The sequence below is a fragment of the Salmo salar genome, chromosome ssa05 (genome assembly GCF_905237065.1).
Source record: "Salmo salar chromosome ssa05, Ssal_v3.1, whole genome shotgun sequence".
Classification (NCBI taxonomy): domain Eukaryota; kingdom Metazoa; phylum Chordata; class Actinopteri; order Salmoniformes; family Salmonidae; genus Salmo; species Salmo salar.
Window position 1 is genome coordinate 64,901,623 of NC_059446.1, and position 27,865 is coordinate 64,929,487.

The 27,865-nt window shown below is 43.9% G+C and overlaps 3 protein-coding genes across 3 annotated transcripts; all 3 read left to right on the forward strand.

The window, feature by feature from the left end:
- The first annotated feature begins 220 nt into the window (after positions 1 to 220).
- LOC106605538 (cytosolic non-specific dipeptidase) lies at positions 221 to 5,861 on the forward strand. The gene is made up of 12 exons (XM_014201310.2): positions 221 to 366; positions 546 to 676; positions 781 to 924; positions 1,136 to 1,298; positions 2,125 to 2,213; positions 2,400 to 2,597; positions 2,689 to 2,773; positions 3,164 to 3,324; positions 3,636 to 3,800; positions 4,086 to 4,227; positions 5,141 to 5,288; positions 5,470 to 5,861. The coding sequence occupies exons 2-12, from the start codon at positions 548 to 550 to the stop codon at positions 5,540 to 5,542; spliced, it is 1,497 nt and encodes a 498-aa protein (XP_014056785.1). The 5' UTR covers positions 221 to 366; positions 546 to 547; the 3' UTR covers positions 5,543 to 5,861.
- Positions 5,862 to 6,734: 873 nt separating this feature from the next.
- On the forward strand, positions 6,735 to 11,322 carry cndp1 (Beta-Ala-His dipeptidase). Its single transcript, NM_001141714.1, is given in 12 exon segments — positions 6,735 to 6,963; positions 7,322 to 7,465; positions 7,591 to 7,753; positions 8,110 to 8,198; positions 8,479 to 8,676; positions 8,772 to 8,856; positions 9,103 to 9,263; positions 9,691 to 9,855; positions 10,347 to 10,386; positions 10,388 to 10,489; positions 10,583 to 10,730; positions 10,869 to 11,322. Coding segments are annotated over 12 exon segments (1,416 nt in total). The 5' UTR covers positions 6,735 to 6,909; the 3' UTR covers positions 10,936 to 11,322.
- Positions 11,323 to 15,611: 4,289 nt separating this feature from the next.
- LOC106605539 (G-protein coupled receptor family C group 6 member A-like) lies at positions 15,612 to 21,701 on the forward strand. The gene is made up of 8 exons (XM_014201311.2): positions 15,612 to 16,344; positions 16,718 to 16,883; positions 17,023 to 17,157; positions 17,333 to 18,115; positions 18,738 to 18,950; positions 19,555 to 19,678; positions 19,910 to 20,214; positions 20,448 to 21,701. Exons 1-8 carry the CDS (start codon positions 16,151 to 16,153, stop codon positions 21,312 to 21,314), a joined length of 2,787 nt encoding a protein of 928 aa, XP_014056786.2. The 5' UTR covers positions 15,612 to 16,150; the 3' UTR covers positions 21,315 to 21,701.
- The last annotated feature ends 6,164 nt before the right edge of the window (positions 21,702 to 27,865 follow it).

Genomic DNA, 27,865 nt, shown 5'->3' on the forward strand with positions numbered 1-27,865 from the left:
AACGCCCCTGTTAGGCCATCTGTTTTTTTAACGCCTACTTAGGCAAGGCCCCACAAATTACCAGACTATTAAGTCCTTCACTGTATTTTGTTCATTACTTAATGTTGTTCATGTCGAGGGGACACAGCATGCATTCTTTCTTGGAGTTGGATCAATTGTGCCACAATTGTGCCTGTCAGCGAGAAAATGTAATTTGTCAGCTTTCTTGGCTTCTCTCCAGGAAAGGCTTGACCTCGCGACCCTTCCCATCAGGAGGTGAGCCAGTTACCGGAGGTATAAAAACCCTGTCTGTCCCCAGAGACTCCAGTCCAGTGGGTTCTGAAGACAAGGGCAACATTAAAGAAGTACCAAACTTACAAGGCCACGGTAAGACGTATTTTCTTCGCCGTTATAGTTTCAAAGTTGAAGAACAGAAGAGTAGTGAGACATAATGAGATATAACAATTAGCTTTTTAAGATGTAATAATTGGTTTATTCATGTCTCTTATTAAATTGCTTTCATCATTGCTTCATTTTCAGTGAATAAATCCTTCTATTCTTTCTAGAGATGACGATCTGGCAACTGCCTTCCATGCTCCTTGTTGTTATATCAAGTGTCTCTCCTCATCCTCATCACTTATTTGAGTATGATGAGCTGAGCCAGTATGTTGACAGCCATCAGGAGGAATATGTACAGGCAAGTTTCTAAACAGAATAATGATGTTGTCTGTTTTATTATCTGATAACACAATATTCATTATAAATAAATACTGTGTGTGTGTGCGTGTGTGTGTGTGTTAGACTCTGAGGGACTGGGTTGCTGTAGAGAGTGACTCCAGTGATATCTTGAGGAGGCCAGACTGCCATCGCATGATGGATATGACGGCTGAGAAACTACAAGCCATGGGAGGGAAGGTGGAACTAGTGGACATCGGCGTACAAGAGGTCAGTTTTCTGAAATGCGGTCAACTTAATGATCATGTTATAGGATCTTTTTGTTTGCTTTTAGCTTAGTCTTTAGAGTCCTTTAGTAGCAGATAAGACTGGTTTGCAGAAATCAATACTGAAAGTTGGGTGTTAACAGAAATGCTCCCTGCCTTGCAAACTTTATTCAGGTCATTTTCTGCATCTACCGTGTCTTTATCACCATGCTTAGCTGCCTGATGGCAAGACAGTGGCCTTACCCAAGGTGGTGACAGCCCAGTTTGGCAGTGATCCCAGTAAGAAGACAGTCTGTGTGTACGGACATGTGGATGTCCAGCCTGCTAAGCTAGAGGACGGCTGGGCCACTGAACCCTACAACCTGACAGACATCAACGGTAGGCTGTGGCTTCCAACAGTAGTCTATGGTATCCAACGGTAGGCTGTGGCTTCCAACAGTAGTCTATGGTATCCAACTGTAGGCTGTGGCTTCCAACAGTAGTCTATGGTATCCAACGGTAGGCTGTGGCTTCCAACAGTAGTCTATGGTATCCAACGGTAGGCTGTGGCTTCCAACAGTAGTCTATGGTATCCAACGGTAGGCTGTGGCTTCCAACAGTTGGTTATGGCTTCCAAGGGTAGGTTATGGGTTCCAACTGTAAATCACAATCACAGCAATCAAATCAAATCAAATTGTATTAGTCACATGTGCCGAATACAACAGGTGTAAATCTTACAGTGAAATGCTTACTTATGAGCCCCTAACCAGCAATGTAGTTAAAAAAAATACGGATAAGAATAAGAAATAAAGGTAACAAATAATTAAAGAGCAGCAGTAAAATAACAATAGCGAGACTATATACAGGGGGGTACCGGTACAGAGTCAATGTGCGGGGGCATCGGTTAGTTGAGGTAGTATGTACATGTAGGTAGAGTTATTAAAGTGACTCGTGAAATGTATTATAAGGATTTTTTACAGTGCTTTACATTAATCCATTCTAGACCCAACACACACAAACATCTATCTACAACTAACAGCCATGAGATATTGTAGCTAACGTGAAGGAATGAAGCAAGTACTTGGGTGTGGGATGATTTTTACCATACATATTTTGAACCAATGAAATGTAACTAATGTAATTGATACATGCATGTTAAATGTCAATGTAAGGTGTACAGAATGGACTTTTATTAGAAAATAATTACTTTGATTCTACCCCTAAGGAAACCTCTACGGCAGAGGGGCGTCTGACAACAAGGCCCCTGTCTTAGCCTGGATCCATACAGTGGAGGTCTATCAGGCCCTGAGCATTGTGAGTGTCCAGTAAGAAGAGAAATCAGAGTGAACTCATAGTAGATGTAGAGACATAAAACGTGGTGAAACAAGTTAAGTTGCAGTCTATCTGCCCATTATTAGTGAGCCTTCCTTTGTTATAACAATTGTTTTGCCCCTCCTCCTCCTCCTCCTCCTCTCCACCCCCTGCCCTCTCCCCATGCAGGACCTGCCAGTCAATGTGAAGTTCATCATCGAGGGGATGGAGGAGACCGGGTCCAATGGCCTGGACGCCATGATCGTGGCGCAGAAAGACACGTTCTTCTCCGACGTTGATTACATCATCATCTCAGACTGTGGTTGGCTGAGCCGACGCCCCGCCCTCACCTACGGGACCAGGGGGAACTGCTACTTCTTTGCTGAGGTAGGATGGGCTGGGGGCATTTCCAATCTGGGGGACGTTACTTTTTCAAGATCATTAATGAATAGCCATGGTGACTTTGTATGTTTGGTAGGTAGAGGGCCCAAAACAGGACCTACACTCAGGGGTGTATGGAGGCACTGTTATAGAGCCTATGACAGATCTGATCGGCATATTGGGTGAGTTTTTAAGCTCTTTGAGTGACAGAATGTAATACTATCTTAACACCTACTCTATCTCTGGCTCATGTTTGCACGCAAAGCTATTGTCCGTGTGTCTGTGTGAGCTCTCTGTTGGCACAAATAATAAAGTATTTTTTTTATTTTTTTTATTTTACCTTTATTTAACTAGGCAGTTAAGAACAAATTATTATTTTCAATGACGACCTAGGAACAGTGGGTTAACTGCCTTGTTCAGGAGCAGAACGACAGATTTGTACCTTGTCAGCTTGGGGATTCGAACTTGCAACCTTTCGATTACTAGTCCAATGCTCTAACCGTATTAGATATCGCTACAAATATGTGTCCATAAGGACTGCTTGTGTGTTGACCTATCTTTCCCCCCCCCAGACACACTGATCAGCCCCAGTGGAAAGATCCTCATTCCAGGCATCAGAGAGGCCGTCGCCCCACTCTCAGACGAAGAGTGGAAGATGTACCAGGACATTGAGTTTGACATTGAGAGCTTTAAATCCAAGATTGGCGTCAGCCAACTCATGTACAGCAACAAGGTGATGCACAGGGGAGTGGATTTAAAAAAAAAGCAATACTTAATTTTTTATTGTGTTCTTTTAAGGTTTTCGCTCCTCCTATCTCTGTTTCTCTGTTTGTATATAGCCAGTATGTATATAGGCTCCTTATTGTTATTTTTTGTTATGTTTTTATTGTGTTATTTTATTGTCTTTTATCTATTTGTACATTTTCGTACTTTTTAACTGCCTTGTTAGGAAAGGGCTCGTACGTACGCATTTCACGGTAAAGTCTGCACTTGTTGTACTCGGTGCATGTGACAAATAAGAGTTGATCTGATTTGATTTCTCAGGTAGATCTGCTGGCCCATCGTTGGCGTTACCCTACCGTTACCATCCATGGCATCGAGGGGGCCTTCTCTGGCCCTGGCTCTAAGACGGTCATCCCTGCTAAGGTCATTGCCAAGTTCTCCATCCGACAGGTCCCCAACATGGACCCAGCAGTGGTCAAGAAACAGGTAGGTGGTACACGCCTCTCACCCAGTGCATTGTACAGTTGCAACAAACACAGTTACACACAGTTCACAAAGATTTCTGGAATTGTTCTCACCTTCAGACTCTCTTTATACAATACATCCAAGATCAGGAAACATTCATCCAGGTTGTTACACTATTATAATGTCCCTCATTCTGCTCATTCAGTTCATTTACTATTCAGTTATTCATTATTTCAGTTTGGTTTCAGTTAATAAAATAGACGTGAAGACTGCATGTATGCCTGTTACATATTTGTTTTGTTGTAGGTCACAGACTACCTGTGCTCTGTGTTTGCCAAGAGAAAGAGCCCCAACAAGCTGAAGGTGACCATGATCATCGGGGCTAAGCCCTGGTTAGCAGACACCAAGCACCCCCTGTACGAGGCAGGGAAAGCAGCCGTGAAGAGAGGTACAGTTAGTCAACTCTGCTCTGGAGATGTTCAGAGGACGTTTCGTATGCCGTCTGTGTGTGTGTGTGTGTGTGTGTGTGTGTGTGTGTGTGTGTGTGTGTGTGTGTGTGTGTGTGTGTGTGTGTGTGTGTGTGTGTGTGTGTGTGTGTGTGTGTGTGTGTATGAACAGTAGTCATAGGGGTAATGATTACTGTATAGTAGCTGACTGTGGACATTTATTGCGCAACAGTAGCTTCACAGTCATAGGTCTATCTGCATTCGTTAGAGTTAAGATACCAGACATAGATACATATCCTTATCACTAAAAGAAGCCAGTGTGCTGTGGTTCTACTGTAGACCTGAAGGAAAAAGGAAAGTGTACACTGCTCTTGATAGTATCACTGATATTTAATAAGCTTACCTATCGGCCTCACAGCCTCCGTCAGAGCTTTTGTGAATTATTTTAAATCAGCACCCCTATATAGACCTAGCCCCACCCACATCCGTTCCACGCATGGAAAGGGGTTGGAGGCAAAGGAAAAATAAATAAGTGCTACCAAACATAACAATATGCATTTCACAAACACTACAAAAGTGTATAAATAAGACGCATTGAACATGTCCATAAAACCACAATGAGGTTCTACTGTAGACCTATCAGTGGTTAAGGCATGACAGTGCAGTGGTATTGTAATGTTTGTGTGGCAGAAAGGACTTGGAATGACAATCTCACGAAGCGGTAGCCCTGTCTGAGGCTTGTAATTCCCAAATGACACCCTTGGACCTTGCAGAGGTACTCTTGGTCTAACGGTTAAGATATTGACTTGGAGAGCAGGAGACCTGGCTTCTAATCCCACTGGTTACAGTTGGTTTTCCTCTACTGCAGGTATAATGCATTATGACGCAGTCAGACTTGTCATTGTTTTCCTCTAGTGTTTAACGTGGAGCCAGACCTGATCCGTGAAGGGGGAACCATCCCCATCGCCAAGACCTTTGAGGACGTGACCGGGAAGAGCATCATCATGATGCCCATCGGAGGCTTCGACGACGGCCTCCACTCCCAGAACGAGAAGATGAGCAGGTTAGCCCTTCAATCTGCTAATACTGTACTGCATGTATACATTTTGTAACCCTGAACATTTATAGATTTTTACGCACGCACACACGAACACACACACAGATGTATCAACAGTATCATATTTCTGTTTAAAGGATTGGTTGAGGACATATTGTTTTCTTTCTCTCACCCATTCCTTTCCCAGGTACAACTACATAGAGGGGACCAAGTTGTTCATTGCGTACCTCCATGAAGTGGCCCATCTCAAGAAGGACTGAGAGCATCTCTTTTCATAACCACCGTTAAAAGACACTTCTATAATGTTTAGCTTGTATGTGATCCCATCAGTGGAGTCGGGCTTTGCTTAGCTTTTTTCCTGACATTAACTTGAACCTTTTCTTGTTTCTTTCCCTCTAAGCAAAACATTCCAGAAACCCTATGAGTTCTTGGCATCTGATATAGCCTCAACACTCTGCCTCTCTTCTCTCTCTTTCTGTATCTTTCTCCATTCTCTCTCAATGTCTCTCTCTCTCAATTTCTCTCTTATTCACACACAAATATCTACTTGAAACAGCAAATAAAACTGGTTTGACGCACTATTTGTTTTCTTAATCATTTTCATCTGGGATTCTTTAGAAAGAACATTGTCAAGTGGTAACCAATATCCACTAGTCCAAGAGATAAAAAGTGTTTCACAATACCACCACTGAATTCAAGACATAAGAGCAGCCACAAAAACGAAGAGCAGCAAAAATTGCAGTTCTCTCTTTATGTTTGGCACATGGAAACACTCTTTTCTTCAGCATTATGGTGAGTCTTTACTATTTTAACAAAACATGTATACATTTTTTTCATGGACTTCCTTAATTAAGTGCACTACTAAAGACTTTGTCATGGAAAAACAGAAGTGGCTGCATGTTCATAGATGGCATGATGAAGAAGAAGGGTGAAATTACTTAACAGAAAAATGTGTGTGATATTGAACATCAATATGATTGTATGACGGCCTGAGTGGGGTCGTGAGTGTGTACGCATGCATAACAGGGTTTGCATGAGCAGCTAACCTTGCTGGTGTAGTGTACTGTAGCCTAGATATTGTTAAAACAGTAACTTCTGGGATCATCCTTCCCGGTCTCTTAGTTTTGATAGAAAGTTAAACAGTAATCCCAGTTGAGACAGTGCTAAGTGTGTTGTGTCATACTGCACCCTGATCTTTGATCCTCGAGCCCTGGCAGAGTCCAATCAAGTCAATCAGATACCAGAGACTACCTACAACCATAGAAATTGAATTACTAGAACAGACAATTCCATTCAAGTCACTGCTGTGTGCTGTTTTGGAATTCTATTTCTATGCCCCTACACTCTCAGGAGGAACATGGAAATCTACACTCACCAAACCACCCACACCTGTACAAGTATATAAGTCAGTAGCTAGAGACAAGTAGAAGCCAGTGGAACGAGATTGTGGCAAATATTACTAGAATGTACAGTATGGAGTAAATTATTACTTGGTTATTATAATCACTGGCTTCCTGTGGTGTCTTACTCTCCCTCACAGACAAAGCTCATTGTTGTTGCGTTCCTGTTACTCCACACATCGTATTCCTCTTCTTCCTCCTCTTCCTCTTCTCCTGGAGCAGCAGGCATGTTGGAACCACTGTTTCAGTACATAGATGACCACCAAAATCAGTTTGTTCAGGTGAGGAACGAGCACTGTTATGACCTTCTACTTGGAGTTGGGACTCATACCTACTCTCTGTTACTGAACTGTAGAATGATACAAATAGAGATGTTTTTGTGCTGAAGCGAGGTGAATAGAGAGAAACCGAAGCAAAATAATGAGAGAGAGAGAGAGAAATGGGAAGGGGTTTAACACTTTCATGATAAATGCTGTGATCTCTGATTAAACCATCAAAATGATTCTGAATGTGGGTCAGTGGTGCTGTTGCAATGTTCTCTGCACGTATCCCTGACCTAGACAGTCTATGGCTGTGTCTAGTTATTATTATACAATCTATGCAATAGTCTGACCCTCTCCTGGTTGGTGCCTGACTCAGAGGCTGAAGGAGTGGGTTGCTGTTCAGAGTAACTCAGGAGATCACACAAAATGGGGAGAAGTTGAAAGGATCCTGAACATGACAGCAGTGAAGATCCAAGAGATGGGAGGCACAGTGGAGTTTGCAGATGTAGGCACTCATCAGGTAGGCTACAATACACACCACCAGTCAAGCATATTATTCTCCAGATAATGTCACACAATTGGGTGTAATAATTTGTCTTAAAATACCTTTTAAAAAGAATGTACCTTTCCGGTCTATCACATAAGCTGCCCAGTGGGGAGACTGTGCCACTTCCACCGGTGATACTGGCTGAGTTTGAGAGGGATCCAAAGAAAGCTACTCTCTGTATCTACGGCCATGTGGATGTCCAGCCAGCCAAGATGGCGGATGGCTGGACCACTGACCCCTTCAATCTAACAGAAATCAAAGGTATTGCTGCATGTTACATGCCATGAATGGAGGGGTTTGATGTACATCCAAAATAATAACAGGAGCTGGACAAAAAGAGGGTCAATTTTGAGAGAACGTAATGTCCACTCACTGTTTTACTGGGCCAAAATGAGATATTTTAAACAAATCTAAGTTTGATTACTTAGAGAAAAGAGGAATGTCCACTCACTGTTTTGCTGCTCCCATACGGGATCTTTTAATAAACCTTAGATGATATAATCACAACCAGGTTGCCTGCCTGTTATTCATAGGCCAGCTTCAGCTAGCTAATGTACCCTGGTATTACAAATGTGACAATATGAGGATGATGGTGGCTCAAGATTTTGGTTCCCTAGGTAACCTTTATGGGCGAGGGGCCACGGACAACAAAGGGCCGGTCCTGGCCTGGCTTCATGCTGTGGAGTCCTATCAGGCCACAGAGAAGGTTAGGATTTGCCCTGAAACAGCACAGCTGAAATCTGAATCCTAACGTTCTGCTTGCAGTCTCTAGTTAGTTTTCAGACATTATCTAACCATTGCAGTGTTGATTTACATAGCAATGGTTATTAAAGGGATTCTGTAATGCATGTATCATAACCTCAATGTTTGGGGTAATCTGTGAGTCTGAATATAAAACAATTTGTGGGATTGTAGTGGAGTCAAACCGTATGTGAATAAGAGAAGGGTCACTGACTGGTAGGATTGCCTGGATTTATTGATTTCAGGAGATACCAGTGAATATAAAACTCATCATTGAGGGTCTGGAGGAGGTGGGCTCATACGGTCTGTTGGAGTTGACCAGGAAGAGAAACGACAGCTTCTTTGCAGATGTGGACTTCATAGTGATCTCTGACAACGTGTGGGCGACCAGATCCCCAGCCCTGACCTATGGAACCAGAGGGAGCAGCTATTTTTTTGTGGAGGTGATGATATAGCTTATTTGATTGGTCAAATAAAAATATGACACACTCTACCAGGGCACCATTTGTTCAGTATCTTCCTCTGTTATGTGTTTCAGGTTGATGGCCCTAAACTGGACTTCCATTCTGGAGTGTACGGGGGTTCTATCCAGGAGCCCATGTCAGATCTGATAGCCTTACTGGGTGAGATAACAGAGGCGTTTGACTGAAAGCTCTATCCAATCGTCAAGAAAAGATAGGCGCAACTCTCTTGTCTAATAGTAAAAATTAGAATTTCATTCCGTTATAGTTCAGATTCAGAAGTCCCTGCACCAAGCAAAAAAACAAGATAAAGGTGTATGTGAGCTAAGGTGCTTAACCAAAGTCAGTTCTATTTAAAACATGTTTCATCCCAAAATGTCTTCATTATTTCTTATTCCTCCCAAACAGGAAGTCTGTTGGACCACACAGGTAAGATCCTGGTTCCTGGGGTCACTGATGATGTCGCGCCCCTCACTGAGGATGAGAGGAAGCTCTATGATAACATCAGCTTTGACCTGGAGGAGATGAAGAGTGTGGCTGGGGTCAAACACTTCCTACAGGACACTAAGGTTCTTGTCTTCCCAATTATGGTCATTGTCATACCAAACATTGATAATGGCATAACAACCATTGGAGTTGGCTATACAATTTTTTTTATTTTACCTTTATTTAACTAAGCAAGTCAGTTAAGGACAAATTCTTATTTTCAATGACGGCCTAGGAACAGTGGGTTAACTGCCTTGTTCAGGGGCAGAACAACAGATTTTTACCTTGTCAGCTTGTGGATTCAATCTTGCAACCTTCTGGTTACTAGTCCAACGCTCTAACCACTAGGCTACCTGCCGCCCCATACTAAACTAATCTGGGCTTGAGGAGGAAGACATGTTTTGTTAGTGGGTACCGTAGAAGTCGATGTTTGACAGAGGGTGATTACTTTTTTGGGGATACACACTATCTGAGCTGTATAACAAACAAAGTGTGTTAATATATATACAGGAGGAAGTCCTCATGGCTCGATGGCGTAACCCATCCTTGTCCATCCATGGGATCCAAGGGGCCTTCTCAGAACCAGGCACCAAAACTGTCATCCCCAAACAGGTCACAGGGAAGTTCTCCATCCGACAGGTCCCCAACATGGACCCTCCAGATGTGGAGAGGAAGGTACAGAGTATCTACCTGCCATGGTTTGAATGACAGGGGTAGCAGGCTTGGGACAGAACACCCATAACAAACCCTTTAAGGATCAAAATACATGCACGGACACCGCATAACCCCCACAACCCCCGTAACCCCCACAACCCCCGTAACCCCATAACCCCCGCAACCCCCGTAATCCCCGCAACCCCCACAACCCCCGTAACCCCCATAACCCCCACAACCCCCGTAACCCCTGCAACCCCCGTAACCCCTGTAACCAGTGAGTGAGTAGTAAGTGATTATAAGTTGCTCTGGATAAGAGCGTCTGCTAAATTACCAAAATGTAAATGTATTGGTCTCTGAGTAAGTGTACAGTATAGAAACGTTGGCCTGCTCTATCTTGGTCACTCCAAGAGTCAATGTGTATATTTAAAACCAGAGACCAATGTTTACATAACCACCCTCTTCAAGCCTCCATGTCAAACTCTCCCCTGTCACAATGCCATGTTTCACAGGTGAAGGAGCACCTTCAGCAGGTCTTCTCCACTCTCAAAAAGCCCTAACAGGCTGAGGGTGACCGCAACTGTTGGGGCTAAACCATGGGTGGCTAACCTGAAGGACCCACAGTATGTTGCTGGACAAAGGGCAGTCAGAGAGGGTCAGTTGTAGAGGCCATTTACATAACCTCTCTCATTTGAAACCATGTCTAACTTCATTGTTTAAGTTAAGATGCGGTTTACCTTTGTGTTAGTGTTTGGAGTGGACCCTGAGCTGATCCGTGAGGGCTCCACCATCCCTATCGCTCAGAACTTCCAGGAGGAGACAGGCAAGAGTGTGATGATGCTGCCCATAGGTGGCCATGATGATGGAGAGCACTCTCAGAACGAGAAGATCAGCAGGTAAGAGGAGATGAGAAAAAGAAGAGATAGGATTCCAGACGTTTCTCCCCTAAATTCGTTTTTTATTTTTTACATGGCAGATGAATCATGGCAAACATCATCTTCAGTAAAATACTGAATATTGTTTTTCTCTCTCAGGTACAACTACATTGAGGGGACGAAGCTGTTTGCTGCTTATTTTTATGAGCTTTCACTATTAAAGTAGGTGCAGGATATATTTCCATCCAAGCTGTGACCATGATAATTATGCTGTAGGTGACAGTATTGTTCTACTTGAGTCCCCGGGTTGCCGTCAGTAATGTCTGATTCCATGCTGTGACTCCACTCTCCCAGGGTGTCTCATGGGGAGTGGGATATGCAAACAACACATGTCCATTTCACCACACAATGAATAGGTTACACATGTGTGTAACAGGAAAAATATAACCACCCCTATTTGACCTTTGAACAGGTATTATTGCATAGCCTGAGTGAGGGTTATTGCTTACCATAAGTACAACATTTTAGCCCCCTCTAGAATAACTATTTCTACTATTTGTATTTTATGCATGTATTCTACTGTGGATGAACTAATAAAGTGGGCAAAGACAAATGGTGGCATGTCTTGTGAAATCAATGTATTGATGATGGAGGAGTGGCTAACAGGAGACAGTCAATCAATCAATTTCTCTCTGAAATGTCACCCTTAAACACTGTGACCCAATTATTACTTAAGTGTTATCCAAGTGTCAAAAGATCCAAATGTTTAAAAAAAAACTTGGGTTTTCACAATACATTTTTATATTGCACTTCAGATAGATATCCTCTGTTACTTATTTGTTTGACTTATCTGTCTGTCACCTTTAGCTGGATGCAAGTGAGTCAGTCAGTGTGGATGTCTGTCAGAGAGAGTGGGCTGGGCTGGGAGGGGGCAGGGTTATGCACACATTAGATGAGGTTAGGAGGAAGCAACAGGTGTTTTTATTGAAGATACTGACAGGTCTCTGTGTCAGTCTGCTAGAGGAGCTTACAAAGTGAGAGATGGAGAGAGAGAGAGACTGAGAGAGAGAGAGAGAGAGAGAGAGAGAGAGAGAGAAACCTTCCAAGCAAGCTGGTCCTGGGGCTCTGTTCACAAACAAACAGACCCGACAGAGCCAGGTTAGCAGCACAATTAGACCCAACCAAATCATGAGAAAACAAAAAGATAACTACTTAACACATTGGAAAGAATTAACAAAAAAACGGAGAAAACTAGAATGTTATTTGGCCCTAAACAGAGAGTACACAGTGGCATAATACCTGACCACTTTGACTGACCCAAACTTAAGGAAACCTTTGACTATGTACAGACTCAGTGAGAATAGCCTTGCTATTGAGAATGGCCGGCGTAGGCACACCTGGCTCTCAAGAGAAGACAGGCTATGTGCACACTTCCCACAAAATGAGGTGGAAACTGAGCTGCTCTTCCTAACCTCCTGCCAAATATATGACCATATTAGAGACACATATTTCCCTCAGATTACACAGACCCACGAAGAATTTGAAAACAAACCCAATTTAGATCAACTCTGATATCTACTGGGTGAAATACCACAGTGTGCCATCACAGCAGCAAGATTTGTGACCTGTTGCCACAAGAAAAGGGTAACCAGTGAAGAGGACTGCCTTAACTGACATCCACGGCGCCCAGGGAACAGTGGGTTAACTGCCTTGCTCAGGGGTAGAACAACAGGTTTTTAGCTTGTCAGCTCAGGGATTCAATCCAGCAACCTTTCGGTTACTGGCCCAGCGCTCTAACCACTAGGCTACCTGCCACCCCATCATTGTAATTACAACCCATGTCTATGTTTATTTAGTTTCCCTTTTGTACTTTAACTAATTGCACATAATATGACATTTGAAATGTCTTTATTCCTTTGGAACATTTGGGAGTGTAACGTTTACTGTTTAATTTATATTGTTTATTTCACTTTTGTTTATCTACTTCATTGCTTTGGCAATGTTAACATATGTTTCCCATGCCAATAAAGCCCTTAAATTGAAATTGAAAGAGAAAGATACAAGGACAACAAAACAACGAGAGGAAGGGAGAGAGACAGAGAGAGAGAGAGAGACGGACGGAGGCAGTGAGAGAGAGAGACGGACGGAGGCAGTGAGAGAGAGAGAGAGAGAGAGAGAGAGAGAGAGAGAGAGAGAGAGAGTTTTAAAAAGCATCTATTGGGTCTGGGATCCCACAACACAATTAACACTCAAACAAACAAAAACATGGTTAAACATCAATTAAAAACACAACACCAAATCTTCCTCCACAGTAACTAAACACAACAACCTCTGAATACCCCATATGCTCATAAACAGCCCAATGTTATTAACCAGTTTGTAATAGGCAAACTCAACCCTCAGTCTCGCTGCCAGCATGTCCACCAAGTCCACAGACCCCTGTCACCGAATACTCTTCTTTCGTGTCTTCCAAATTGCTAATTTAGCTGCCCCTGACACAAAGTTAAGTTAGAGAACTACACCCCTTCAACTAAACCTGTGCTTTGGCCCAAATATAAACAGTTGGGAAGAGAAAACCTTTCCCAGAGCAGAGAACCAGCTAGTGATCAGGTCAATCATCCTGACCAACCTGGGACACTGTAAAAACAGATGTGCCAGAGTTTCAGACTCAGCACAGAATGGACACCCCTCCCCAACAGTAGGATCCAGGTGTACCAGATGCATGTTGGTGGCTATACTGTAGCTCCATGTATTATCCTCCATTGGAGGTCAGCTGTCCTCTTATCAATAGGCAGTTTATATAAAGACCACCAACAGCCTTTTGGGGAGGCACCTGGACCAAACACACCCGCCCACCTCATTGATTTTACCCCTTTCCAGGGACACTTTTACACATATTATGTACATGGCCTTCCTTCCCACCGCCTTGAACTCCCCCAGCTCCGGGGTATCGAAAGAAACCAGCATCCCCACATCCTCCTCTAATGCCCCCGCCGCAGCACTAACATTCAGCGCAGGAAACACATCCGCATCAGATGACCCAGCTTGGTACACCCCACACCTAACAGGCATGAGCGTAGGCTGGCTGAACCCATAGCATGGGACTGGATGACAGTGCAATAAAAAAAGAGGCTCTTCAAAAAGCCAAGTCCCTGGTGGCGTGCCGGCCTTTACTTCAAAATGTATCAATTGACCAATTCGGCACATTTGGGCAGACTTGATACAAAATATTGGCCAGTATTGAAATGCTTCACTGGATCAATCTGAAACTTTGCACACACATTGCTGCCATCTAGTGGCCAAAGTCTAAATTGTGCCTAAACTGCAATAATACATTTAGGCCTTTCTCTTGCATTTCAAAGATGATGGAACAAAAGAAAACAAAGCAACACATGTTTTTTTGTTTGTATTATCTTTTACCATATCTAACCCTATTACAGGGGCTGAGTCACTGGCTTACTGGTGCTCTTCCATGCCGTCCCTACGAGGGGTGCGTCGCTTGAGTGGGTTGAGTCACTGACGTGGTCTTCCTGTCTGGGTTGGCGCCCCCCCTTGGGTTGTGCCGTGGCGGAGATCTTTGTGGGCTATACTCGGCCTTGTCTCAGGATGTAAGTTGGTGGTTGAAGATATCCCTCTAGTGGTGTGGGGGCTGTGCTTTGGCAAAGTGGGTGGGGTTATATCCTGCCTGTTTGGCCCTGTCCGGGGGTATCATCGGATGGGGCCACAGTGTCTTCTGACCCCTCCTGTCTCAGCCTCCAGTATTTATGCTGCAGTAGTTTATGTGTCGGGGGCTAGGGTCAGTCTGTTATATCTGGAGTATTTCTCCTGTCTTATCCAGTGTCCTGTGTGAATTTAAGTATGCTCTCTCTAATTCTCTCTTTCATTCTTTCTCTCTCTCGGAGGACCTGAGCCCTAGGACCATGCCTCAGGACTACCTGACATGATGACTCCTTGCTGTCCCCAGTCCACCTGGCCGTGCTGCTGCTCCAGTTTCAACTCTTCTGCCTGCGGCTATGGAACCCTGACCTGTTCACCGGACGTGCTACCTGTCCCAGACCTGCTGTTTTCAACTCTCTAGAGACAGCAGGAGCGGTAGAGATACTCTCAATGATCGGCTATGAAAAGCCAACTGATATTTACTCTTGAGGTGCTGACTTGTTTCACCCTCGACAACTACTGTGATTATTATTATTTGACCATGCTGGTCATTTGAACATCTTGGCCATGTTCTGTTATAATCTCCACCCGGCACAGCCAGAAGAGGACTGGCCACCCCTCATAGCCTGGTTCCTCTCTAGGTTTCTTCCTAGGTTTTGGCCTTTCTGGGGAGTTTTTCCTAGCCACCGTGCTTCTACAACAGCATTGCTTGCTGTTTGGGGTTTTAGGCTGGGTTTCTGTACAGCACTTTGAGATATCAGCTGATGTAAGAAGGGTTCTATAAATACAATTGATTTGATTTGATTTGATTAGTGTGTTATAGTTTCCTACATTAATTTCACATTTCCACAAACTTCAAAGTGTTTCCTTTCAAATGATATCAAGAATATATAATATCATTGCTTCAGGTCCTGAGCTACAGGCAGTTAGATATGGGTATGTCATTTTAGGCAAAAATTGAAGGAAAGGGTCTGATCCTTAAGAGGTTTTAATTAAAGGGTCTGGATACTAATGTAAATGTGATATTTCAGTTTATTTTTAATACATTTTCAAAAATGTCTAAATACCTGTTTTCACTTTGTCAATATGGGGCATTGTGTGTAGGGACATTTTTTTAAATTAATTTTAGAAGAACGTAACAAAATGTGGAAAAAGTCAAGGGGTTCTGAATACTTTCTGGATGTAATGTAAGTGTTAAAGTGATCCAAGTGTTAAAAAACACTTGGGTATTGTGTGAACATTACCGGGAAAAGAGGTGAGTCAATAAGGTCTTTCACCTTCAACAAGAAATGTTTATATTGTACTTCAGATAGAGATCAGCTGTGACTTACATTTGTGTGACTTGTCTGTCTGTCATCTTTAGCTGAAAGAAGGTGAGTCAGTCAGTGTGGATGTCTGTCAGAGATATTGGCCTGGGCTGGGAGGGGGCAGGGTTATGCATATATTAGATTAGGAGGAAGCAACAAGTGTGTTTTTACTGAAGATACTGACAGGTCACTGTGTCAGTCTGCTAGAGGAGCTTACAGAGTGAGAGACAAAGAGAGAAAGAGACACAGGGAGAAAGTGAGCGGAAGGGAGAGCGAGAGAGACAGAGAGAGGAAGAGAGAGAGAGAGGGAGACAGTGAGAGGAAGGGAGAGAGAGAGAGAGAGAGAGAGAGAGAGAGAGAGAGAGAGAGAGAGAGAGACGGACAGACACAGTCGGGGAGAGAGCGGGAGTGTGAGAGAGAAATTGCAAAGGAGAGACACCGAAATTGAGAATTGGACTGTACCACCAGAGAGACGTGATGGAACCTATTGGTGATCTCTACCTGTTAGTCATCCTGTCCTTGTTGGTGACAGGCAATGCCAAAGTGGGAGACTTCAAAGCAGCAGGAGCTACAGCACCAGGAGATATCATCATTGGAGGGCTGTTTGCCATCCATGAGGGAGTAGAGAAATCCGCCAACCTCTCAGCACCCCTTGCATCACAGTGTGTCAGGTGAGTGCCAAGATAAGATTAGGTATTGTAAAGAGAATCCCAAAGATTCTCTCTCTCTCTCTCTCTCTCTCTCTCTCTCTCTCTCTCTCTCTCTCTCTCTCTCTCTCTCTCTCTCTCTCTCTCTCTCTCTCTCTCTCTCTCTCTCTGTGGGGTGTGTGTGATTCTGTCCACATGTATGATTAAGTGTTCGTGAGAGAGAGTTGATTTACTCTGACAGGTTGACCACAGACAGTGTGATGATCCAACTATGCCTTATGTACCTTTCTCACACACACACACACACACACACACACACACACACACACACACACACACACACACACACACACACACACACACACACACACACACACACACACACACACACACACAGGTTCAACATGGATGGGTTCACCCAGGCATTGGCTATGATCCACGCTGTAGAGGTGGCCAACAGATCCCCTGTCCTGACTGCACTAGGGATCTCTTTGGGGTATCGTATCCACGACTCCTGCTCTGATGTCACCACCGCTCTGAGGGCCTCAGCTGACTTCACACAGGTAAAAGCTCTTTAGCCGAAACGTTGGTCAAATCAATCCACAGCAAGTATATATAGAGTGTGACCTGTTTTTAATTTGAATAGTTTATCTTCCATTAGCCAGCATCTAATTTAAATGGTGTACATTCTTTACTTCACAGGAGCCCACCACGGACTGTGGGGGAGGGGCCAACATCTCTAACTCTTCCCCGCAAATCATGGCCGTCATTGGGGCCTCTTCCTCTGAGATTTCCATCTCCGTTGCCCGGCAACTCAACCTAGAGCTCATCCCTCAAGTAAGCAGCCAAAACCCACCCACAGAGTGACGACTGATGGGCAGGAACAAAAGGGTTGATTAAATAATAAAAAACTGAGTTGTGTTGAATAAATGAAATAGACAGCAATGATGAATGACAAAATCACTCCAACACAATGTAGACGGAAATTCATTCTCTCTTCGAATCATCACAGATCAGTTACGCCTCCACCGCCGTCATCCTGAGTGACAAGAACCGTTTCCCTACTTTCCTGAGGACTGTACCTAGCGACCTGTACCAGACACGGGCCATGGTTCAGTTGCTTAGCGACAGCAAATGGACCTGGGTGGGCGTGGTCACAACGGATGGAGACTACGGCCGTTCTGCCCTGGACAGCTTCTTCTCCCAGGCAACCGCCTCAGGCATCTGTGTGGCCTTCAAGGAGATCCTCCCTAATTCGCTAACCAGTCCTGACGGTGAATCAGCAGTCAGACAAGTTGCCGCCACCCTCCGCCGGAACCCCAATGTCAAGGTGGTGGTGTCATTCGCCAAGCCTACTCAGATGATGTACCTATACCAGGAGCTGAGGAGTCTGGGGTCGGGGCTGGGAGAAAGGGTGTGGGTGGCCAGTGACAGCTGGTCCTCGTCCAAGGAGGCCCTGGGAAAGATGGACCTCCCAGATATCGGTCATGTGGTGGGCTTCACCTTCAAAAGAGGGAACCTGGCTCCTTTCCATCACTACCTGATGAATCTGAGTGACAGCAATGATGTCATAGGAAACAACTCCTTCCTAAAGGAGTTCTACTCCCTGCCAAACGGGTCGGGAGACCCTAAGGTTGTGTCCTCCTCCACAGCCGCAGCAGAGATCCTGTTAAACAACAGCTATGCGAACGTAGTCTTCAATGTGGACATGGCTGTCAGTGCCATCGCCCATGCAGTGGCTAATATCTGCAGCAAAAAGGACTGCATGACACCAGGCACTGTCCAACCCTGGCAGGTAGCTAATGCGCAACTCCTCATGTCTACAGCACATCAAACTTTACTTATATACTGTATCTCTTCTAATATACACTGAATATACCAAACATGAGGAACACCTTCCTAATATTGAGCCGCACCCCCACTTTTGCCCTCAGAAAAGCCTCAATTTCTCAGGGCATGGACTCTACCAGGTGTCGAAAGTGGTCTACTGTGATACTGGCCCATGTTGACTCCAATGCTTCCCACAGTTGTGTCAAGTTGGTTGGATGTCCATTGGGTGGTGGACCACTCTTGATACACACAGGAAACTGTTGAGCGTGAAATACCCAGAAACGTTGCAGTTCTTGACACCTGGCACATACTATCATATCCCGTTCAAAGGCACTTAATAGCACATATACACAATCCATGTCTCCATTGTCTCAAGTCTTAAAAATCCTTCTTTAACCTATTTACTCCCCTTCATCTACACTTATTGAAGTGGATTTAACAAGTGACATGAATAAGCGATCACAGCTTTAATCTGGATTCCATCTGGTCAGTCGATGTCATGAAAATAGCAGGTGTTCTCAATGTTTTGTATACTCAGTGTATTTTGGAAATGGCTTGGGTCTATGGTATGAGAACTTGTATTTCAGGTGCTTGAAACCCTGAGAGGCAGTCGGTTTGAGCTGGAGGGGAAAAGCTACAAGTTTGACCAGAAAGGAGACATCAACATGGGCTATGATGTAACCCTGTGGAGGTCTGTGAGAGGGGTCATCAACGTCCATGAGGTTGTAGCTGAGTACCATCCAATCAACAACAGCTTCAGCTACACCAACGGAAACACCAAAAATATCACTAACCTGAGGGTAAGGGTTAGGTTGAGGGTTAGGGTTAGGGTTAAGGTTAGGTCTCACTCTCTTTTAGTCTGTTTTCTAGGCTGCCACACAAAGATTCAAGTACACATCCATATTAACCTATCCCACTTGACATAGAGAGACACAAACACAAACAAGCCGGAATGTCAAACAATCAACTTTTTCTTCCTCAAAGTGACTAAAGAAACTAAACATACCTGTTTGAGAGACTTCTCAGCCAAACTGTACAACAAGTAAAGATGGAAATGAAATAACCCCTAATCAACGAAACAATGGGGATTGTTTGAATATGAAAACCACATACCTTGGCACACACTGGGAGCACCTGTCTGTTCATTTTTGTTGGATCTCAGTGATGATCAAAAAACAAAACAAAAAACACAAAACTCATAATTACCAGAGCATTTCATCATTGGTTGAATAGTTTGAATACACCTGGTCTATTGAACATGGTTTTAAATCGAGAGCTAGGTTAAACTGTGTCCAGGAAACTGGCCGTACATATAAAGCCTTGTTTGAATGTTACTTTTAATAGATTTCAGTCACAGTTTTCTTGGGTCAGCCATTTAAATTAGTGCATTGTATCCCAATGCAGGATGTGGTGTCTGTGTGCTCAGCTAGCTGTGAACCTGGTAAGTTCAAGAAGACTGCTGAGGGTCAGCACACCTGCTGCTATGAATGCATCAACTGCACTGAGAACCACTACTCCAACAACACTGGTTAGTTCTCCTGTACTGTCTCTCTATACACACCCGCGTACTCTAACTCTCCTCAGTAAACTGGAGTTGCCCTGTTGTTTACACAATCTTCCTCCATTTCTTCAATATGTTTCCTAAGATTTCCCAACACTGTTCTTATCCAAAACAGTTAGTACTAGGCAACAACAAACATATTTCTAAATGCTAAACAGGTGTTCAAGCACTATCCTCCCTTCCAACCCTCCTCTCCAGACATGGACCAGTGTCTCTCTTGTGATTCAAAGAGAGAGTGGTCCCTGGGAGGGAGCTCTGGGTGTACCCATAAGACCCTGGAGTTCTTCTCCTGGCAGGATGGCTTCGCGGTGGTGCTGCTGGCGCTGGCGGCCCTGGGCATCGTCCTGGTTCTACTGGTGGGGGCGCTCTTCCTACACCATCACCAGACCCCCGTTGTGAAGGCTGCCGGGGGGCCTTTCTCCCAGATCATCCTGCTCTCCCTAGTGGGAAGTTTTGTTAGTGCTGTGTTCTTTGTAGGACATCCCAGCAGCCTACAGTGTAAGGTATGTACGGTACACACACTTTGGGAAACACTGCTGTAATGCAGTGTTATGTGACGTTGTCTGAATGTACCAGTGTTATTTTGTAAATTCATGGTTTATTGTGTGTGTATTGTTCTGAACCTTTTGTACCTTTGTGGTAAGGAATTTAGTTTGTAAACGGAAAGCAAATTTAAATACAAAGAGAGAATACGGCTCTGTCTCATTGTCTCATTTCTTCTCATCTCATTGTCAAGGTGCGTCAGGTGCTGTTTGGCCTCAGCTTCACCCTCTGTGTTTCCTGCATCCTGGTCAAGTCCTTGAAGATCCTGCTGGCCTTCCAGCTCAACCCTGACCTGAAGGACGTTCTCCGCCGCCTCTACCAACCCTATGCCATCATCTGTCTCTGCGTGGCCCTACAGGTCCTCACCTGCACCCTGTGGCTGGTCCTGCAGAGCCCCCGGGAGAAGGCCACCGTCTTCGCCACCACTGTGCTGGCCGAGTGTGACGAGGGCTCCCACGTGGCGTTTGGCGTGATGCTGGGCTACATCGCTGTCCTGGCGCTTGTTTGTTTCGCCTGCGCGTTTAAAGGCCGCAAGCTGCCACAGAAGTACAACGAGGCCAGGTTCATCACCTTCAGCATGCTCCTCTACCTCATGTCCTGGGTGATATTCGTGCCAGTCTATATGACCACCTCGGGGAAGTACCTGCCAGCGGTGGAGATGGTGGTCATCCTCATCTCCAACTATGGTGTCCTCGGCTGTCATTTCTTCCCCAAGTGCTACGTCATCCTCTTCAAGAAGGAGCACAACACCAAGAGTGCCTTCATGAAGAACGTGTATGAGTATTCCAGAAAGGGCATTACTGTCTCTAGCCCTATCTCTGAGACTTCAGTCTCTCAGACAGAAGGGAAGTGCATCAGTAACTCTTATTCCATCAGTTCACCTTCCTTCTTCATGTCTACTACACCAATAGAACCCACAGCACCTCAGAACTGTTGGTCCGTTGGCCAGGACATTCAGAGCATTGACCCTGCAATCCATTGCACCGTAGTAGACCATGGAGTGTTTTTCACAGGTCAGCTGACTCCACCACACCGTCTGAGGAGAAGCATGAGCCTATGAGTGGAGTGGACCACTGTCTGGAACTTTCACGTCTTACGGTACATCACACAGTGTGTCTCTGTGATCCTCTCTTTGGTTTGAATGTTCCCATTTTGCTTAGTCTACTGGTATGTTTTTTGCCCAAGTGGGTTGTGGATTTTACATTCAAGGCAATTTAGGTAACACTTTATTTGACACTGATATGGACATGATAAACAGGCATAAATTCTGTCATACAATGTCATGTTTATCCAGGGGCGCAACTTTGGTTTTATAAAATATATATGCATATATATGTATGCACTCCCAGTCAAAAGTTTTCAAACAACTACTCATTCAAGGGTTTTTCTTTATTTTTACTGTTTTCTTCATTGTAGAATAACAGTGAAGACATCAAAATGATGAAATAACACATATGGAATCATGTAGTAACCAAAAAAGTGTTAACCTCTCTGGGCTAGGCGGGACGAATTCGTCCCACCTACGTAACAGCCACTTGAAGCCTGTGGCGTGATTTTCAAAACCTTACAAATCCTATTACTTCAATTTCTCAAACATATGACTATTTTACAGCTATTTAAAGACAAGACTCTCGTTAATCTAACCACACTGTCCGATTTCAAAAAGGCTTTACAACGAAAGCAAAACATTAGATTATGTCAGCAGAGTACCAAGCCAGAAATAATCAGACACCCATTTTCAAGCTAGCATATAATGTCACAAAAACCCAGAAGACAGCTAAATGCAGCACTAACCTTTGATGATCTTCATCAGATGACAACCCTAGGACATTATGTTATACAATACATGCATGTTTTGTTCAATCAAGTTCATATTTATATCAAAAACCAGCTTTTTACATTAGCATGTGACGTTCAGAACTAGCACCCGAACTTCCGGGAATTCGCTAACATTTTACTAAATTACTCACGATAAACGTTCACAAAAAGCATAACAATTATTTTAAGAATTATAGAGATACAGACCTCCTCTATGCACTCCATATGTCCGATTTTATAATAGCTTTTTGGTGAAAGCACATTTTGCAATATTCTAAGTACATAGCCCAGGCATCACGGGCTAGCTATTTAGACACCCGGCAAGTTTAGCACTCACCATAATCATATTTACTATTATAAAAGTTTGATTACCTTTTGTTGTCTTCGTCAGAATGCACTCCCAGGACTGCTACTTCAATAACAAATGTTGGTTTGGTCCAAAATAATCCATCGTTATATCCGAATAGCGGCGTTTTGTTCGTGCGTTCCAGACACTATCCGAAATGGTAAAGAAGGGTCGCGCACATGGCGCAATTCGTGACAAAAAAAATCTAAATATTCCATTACCGTACTTCGAAGCATGTAAACCGCTGTTTAAAATCAATTTTTATGCCATTTTTCTCGTAGAAAAGCGATAATATTCCGACCGGGAATCTCCTTTTCAGCAAACAGAGGAAAAAATCACAAAGACGGGGGCGGCCAGGTCACGCGCCTAAGCCCAGAGTCCCTTGATCGGCCACTTGAGAAAGGCGATAATGTGTTTCAGCCTGGGGCTGGGATGACGACATTCAGGTTTTTCCCGGGCTCTGAGCGCCTATGGACGACGTAGGAAGTGTCACGTTAGAGCAGAGATCCTTAGTAAAAGATAGAGATGGCAAAGAAGTTCCAGAAATGGTCAGACAGGCCACTTCCTGTAAAGGAATCTCTCAGGTTTTGACCTGCCATTTGAGTTCTGTTATACTCACAGACACCATTCAAACAGTTTTAGAAACTTTAGGGTGTTTTCTATCCATATGTAATAAGTATATGCATATTCTAGTTACTGGGTAGGAGTGGTAACCAGATTAAATCGGGTATGTTTTTTATCCAGCCGTGTCAATACTGCCCCCTAGCCCTAACAGGTTAAACAAATCAAAACATATTTTATATTTGAGATTCTTCAAATAGCCACCCTTTGCCTTGATGACAGCTTTGCACACTCTTGGCATTCTCTCAACCAGATTCACCTAAAATGCTTTTCCATTAGTCTTGAAGGAGTTCTCACATATGTCATCTGATGCAGCACACCATCACTCTCCTACTTTGAATAATCTCAAATATAAAATATATTTTGATATGTTTGACACTTTTTTGGTTACTACATAATTCCATATGTGTTATTTCATAGCTACAATGTAGAAAATAGTACAAATAAAGAAAAACCCTTGAATGAGTAGGTATTCGAAAACCTTTGACCGGTTGTGTATATTTTTTTATCCAGTCGGATAAACACTGTTGTTTTGTTTTGTATTACATTCCAATGATAAAACTGGGGGGGGAATGCAATTTCAGAATGTGAAGGGGACATGTCCCCCCCGTCCCCAGTGAAAAGCCCCTGTGTTTATCTATCAATATTTCTTTTGGTTAATTTTCTGTGGTATACAGGGCTGATTTATTTCTGAACTGCATATGGTGTCTAAACCCACATTAATGTGAAATGTTCTAACTGTAAAAATCATGGGGGATGTTGTAATTTGCTATGGGTATACCGTCATGGCGTGTGTTGGATTCCTGAATAGGCAGTTTCTGTGCGCGATGTGTACAGTAAACAGCATTTTTCTAGGAGCTGATCCAGCAGGATACATATGAGATATTAAACAACAGGTGGGTCTAATCCTGAATGTTGGTTGGTTAAAACCACATTCCAGCGGGTGTCTATTCCACAAGTTACCACCGACTAAATCTATTACATTAAAATGCCTATTTAGTCTGTTCCATCTGACTACGTAATCCATTATCTCATCAGCCCAGCCAGGTAATTTATTAACTTGATCTCCACTATAAAAAGCATCTAGACATTATCTCACATTTATTTTAGACTAACATTTAGTTTTCAACAGCTGAGATTTGTTAACCTTGCTGATAACAAGTCAAACGAAATGAAGTGCAGCTACTTTGCAGTCTTTCCAGCTTCAGTTTGAAGTGATTGTGTTCGCTGTGTTGTTGGCTAGCTCCTCTGAACAACAGTGTCCTGACGAGTGAGCACATTTGCTTTGCAGGGCAAAATCGCGCCTCATTAGTTCATTGTTGTGGATGTATCCAAATAAATGTCACTATAAAACAGCCTTTCAAATGCAAATGCAGCTGCTTTGCTGATATTCTTGGTGTACTTTTTGACGTGACTGTAAGTTATTCGTAGTTGGCTAGCAAGCAATGGATAAGAATGTTGTTTGGCCGGGTGGCCAGCTCTAGGAAGGGTTTTGGTGGTTCCAAACTTCTTCCATTTAAAAATTATGGAGGCCGTTGTGTTCTTGGTGACCTTCAATGCTGCAGACATTTTTTTGTTACCCTTCCCCAGATCTGTGCCTCGACAAAATCCTGTCTCGGAGCTCTACGGACAATTCCTTCAACCTCATTGCTTGGTTTTTGCTCTGACATGCACTGTCAACTGTGGGACCTTATATAGACAGGTGTGTGCCTTTCCAAATCATGCCCAATCAATTGAATTTACCACAAATGGACTCCAATTAAGTTGTAGAAACATCAAGGATGATCAATGGAAACAGGATGCACCTGAGCACAATTTCGAGTATCATAGCAAAGGGTCTGAATACTTACGTAAATATGGTATTTCTGTTTTTTATTTTGAATACATTTGAAAAAAATTTCGAAAAACCTGTTTGCTTTGTCATCATGGGGTACTGTGTGTAGATTGATGAGGGGGGGGGAAATTACGTAACAAAAATGTGGGGTTTGAATACTTTCCAAATGCACTGTATTTACCCATTTAAGCAGGTGTAACTTCTCTCTCTGTGTCTGTTGACATCTTGACACCGTATCTGCTTCTTCTCACTATCTGCTCACCTGATGAGCACACATATGCTGTCTATTTAGGCTGTTGGCCTAATGCCACTGTGACACGGGAAGAAAGAGAGTGAGAGAGAGTCAGAGTGCTGCTGGCATTTTCCTAGTGCCCAAACACATGTGCTTGTAGTAAATGTGTATACACTGAGCTCTTCCTTCCATAGTCTGGAGCCCTGTCCTTCAAAGCTCAAAAGTCCCAGGCTCTACAGTAGTAGAATATACCATGAATGAACTCGGCTGCTGCTCTGCTGCTGAACAGTCAGAAACCTGACCCTAGGCAACAGCAGAGACTAGGGCCTAGTTTCAATAACAAACTATTTTGGAAACTTTGATAAGGGAAAATAAAATCTGGCGTGGGTTGTCTTCAGACAGACAACTCTCCTAACAAATCACAAGGCAGACATGCCAGAACGGCGTTATTGGAAACCAAAGTTTACAGGCAAAACCTTTACAGTGGTTTTAGTGAAAGCAGTTGATCCAAACTAGCTCATTGCAAAATGCACTTATTAAAATTACCTCTGATCTCTATCTTGCTAGCTACTATTTTATTCAAGCGGATAAGGTAGTGAATTAGGAGGTGACATAGTTCCTCTATGCCAAAAGAGTCTGTTATTGAAACCAGACCCTAGTCACAGCTGTTGACTAGGGCCTGGTTTTCAAAACTAGCTGAACAGCATCTCTAGTCTATGTCACTATGTTTTTGTGGTAAAGGAGCCATTTGCATACCGGAGAGCACATTTCTGTGCAAACGGGTAGGCCCAAATAAAATCTAATCTAATTTTATTTGTTACATGCACCGAATACAACAGGGGTAGACCTTATTGTGAAATACTTACTTACAAGCCCTTTTCCAATAATGCAGTTAAAGAAATAGAGTTAAGAAAATACTTACTGAATAAACAAATGAAAAAAAAAAAAAGTAACACAAGATAGTTATATAACAATAACGCGGTAGGTAGTTTAGTGGTTAGAGCATTGGACTAGTCACCGAAAGGTTGCAAGATTGAATCCCCGAGCTGACAAGGTAAAAATCTGTCGTTCTGCCCCTGTTCAAGGCAGTTAACCCACTGTTCCTAAGCTGTCATTGAAAATAAGAATTTGTTCTTAACTGACTTGCTTGCTAGTTAAATAAAGGTAAAATAAAATATACAGGGGGTACTGGTACCATCAATGTGTGGGGGGTACAGGTAAGTTGAGGTAATTTGTAAAGTGACTATGCACAGTTAATAAACAGTGAGTAGCAGCAGTGTAAAAACAAAGGGGGGGGTCAATGTAAATAGTCCAGTGGCTATTTGATAAATTTTTCAGCAGTCTTATGGCTTGGGGGTAGAAGCTGTTAAGGATCCTTTTGGTCCTAGACTTGGCGCTCCAGTACCGCTTGCCGTGCGGTAGCAGAGAGAACAGTCTATAACTTGGGTGACTGGAGTCTTTGACAATGTTTTGGGCTTTGGTCTGACACCGCCTGGTACAGAGGTCCTGGATGTCAGGAAGCTTGGCCCCAGTGATGTACTGGGCCGTACGCACTACACTCTGTCATGCCTTGTGGTCGGAGGCCGAGCAGTTGCCATACCAGGCGGTGACGCAACCAGTCAGGATGCTCTTGATGGTGCAGCTGTAGAACTTTTTGAGGATCTGAGTACCCATGCCAAATATTTTCAGTCTCCTGAGGAGGAATAGGCGTTGCGTGCCCTCTTCACGACTGTCTTGGTGTGTTTCGACCATGATAGTTCATTGGTGAGGTGGACACCAAGGAATTTGAAGCTCTCAACCTGCTCCACTACAGCCCCGTTGATGAGAATGGGGGCGTGCTCGGTCCTCCTTTTCCAGTAGTCCACAATCATCTCCTTTGTCTTGATCACGTTGAGGGAGTGGTTGTTATCCTGGCACCACACTGCCAGGTCTCTGACCTCCTCCCTATAGGCTGTCTCATCGTTGTCGATGATCAGTCCTACCATTGTTGTGTCGTCGGCGAACTTAATGATGGTGTTGTAGTCGTGCTTGGCCATGCAGTCCTGGGTGAACAGGGAGTACAGGAGGGGACTGAGCACACATCCCTGAGGGGCCCCCGTGTTGAGGATCAGCGTGGCACTTGTGTTGTTACCTACCCTTACCACCTGGGGGCGGCCCTTCAGGAAGTCAAGGATCCAGTTGCGTAGGGAGGTGTTTAGTCCCAGGGTCCTTAGCTTAGTGATGAGCTTACAAGGCACTATGGTGTTGAACGCTGAGCTGTAGTCAATGAATAGCATTCTCACATAGGTGTTCCTTTTGTCCAGGTGGGAAAGGGCAGTGTTGAGTGCAATAGAGATTGTATCATCTGTGGATCTGTTGGGGTGGTATGTAAATTAGAGTGGGTCTAGGGTTTCTGGGATAATGGTGTTGATGTGAGCCATGACCAGCCTTTCAAAGAACTTCATGGGTACAGATGTGAGTGCTACGGGTCAGTAGTCATTTAGGAAGGTTACCTTGGTGTTCTTGGGCACAGGGACAATGATGGTCTGCTTGAAACATATTGGTATTACAGACTCGGTCAGGGACAGGTTGAAAATGTCAGTGAAGTTGGTCAACGCATGCTCGGAATACACATCCTGGTAATCCGTCTGGCCCTGTGGCCATGTGATTGTTGACCTGTTTAAAGGTCTTACTCAAATCGGTTACGGAGAGAGTGATCACACAGTCCTCCAGAACAGCTGATGCTCTCATGCATGCTTTAGTATTACTTGCCTCGAAGCG

Excerpts from the sequence above, each read along its gene's own strand:
- LOC106605538 (XM_014201310.2), top strand. The coding sequence starts at position 548 with ATGACGATCTGGCAACTGCCTTCCATGCTCCTTGTTGTTATATCAAGT. Across the intron at positions 677-780 it reads ATCAGGAGGAATATGTACAG|ACTCTGAGGGACTGGGTTGC; the intron begins GCAAGTTTCTAA and ends TGTGTGTGTTAG. Across the intron at positions 2,598-2,688 it reads ACTGCTACTTCTTTGCTGAG|GTAGAGGGCCCAAAACAGGA; the intron begins GTAGGATGGGCT and ends TATGTTTGGTAG.
- LOC106605539 (XM_014201311.2), top strand. The coding sequence starts at position 16,151 with ATGGAACCTATTGGTGATCTCTACCTGTTAGTCATCCTGTCCTTGTTG. Across the intron at positions 18,116-18,737 it reads GCACTGTCCAACCCTGGCAG|GTGCTTGAAACCCTGAGAGG; the intron begins GTAGCTAATGCG and ends CTTGTATTTCAG. Across the intron at positions 18,951-19,554 it reads AAAATATCACTAACCTGAGG|GATGTGGTGTCTGTGTGCTC; the intron begins GTAAGGGTTAGG and ends ATCCCAATGCAG.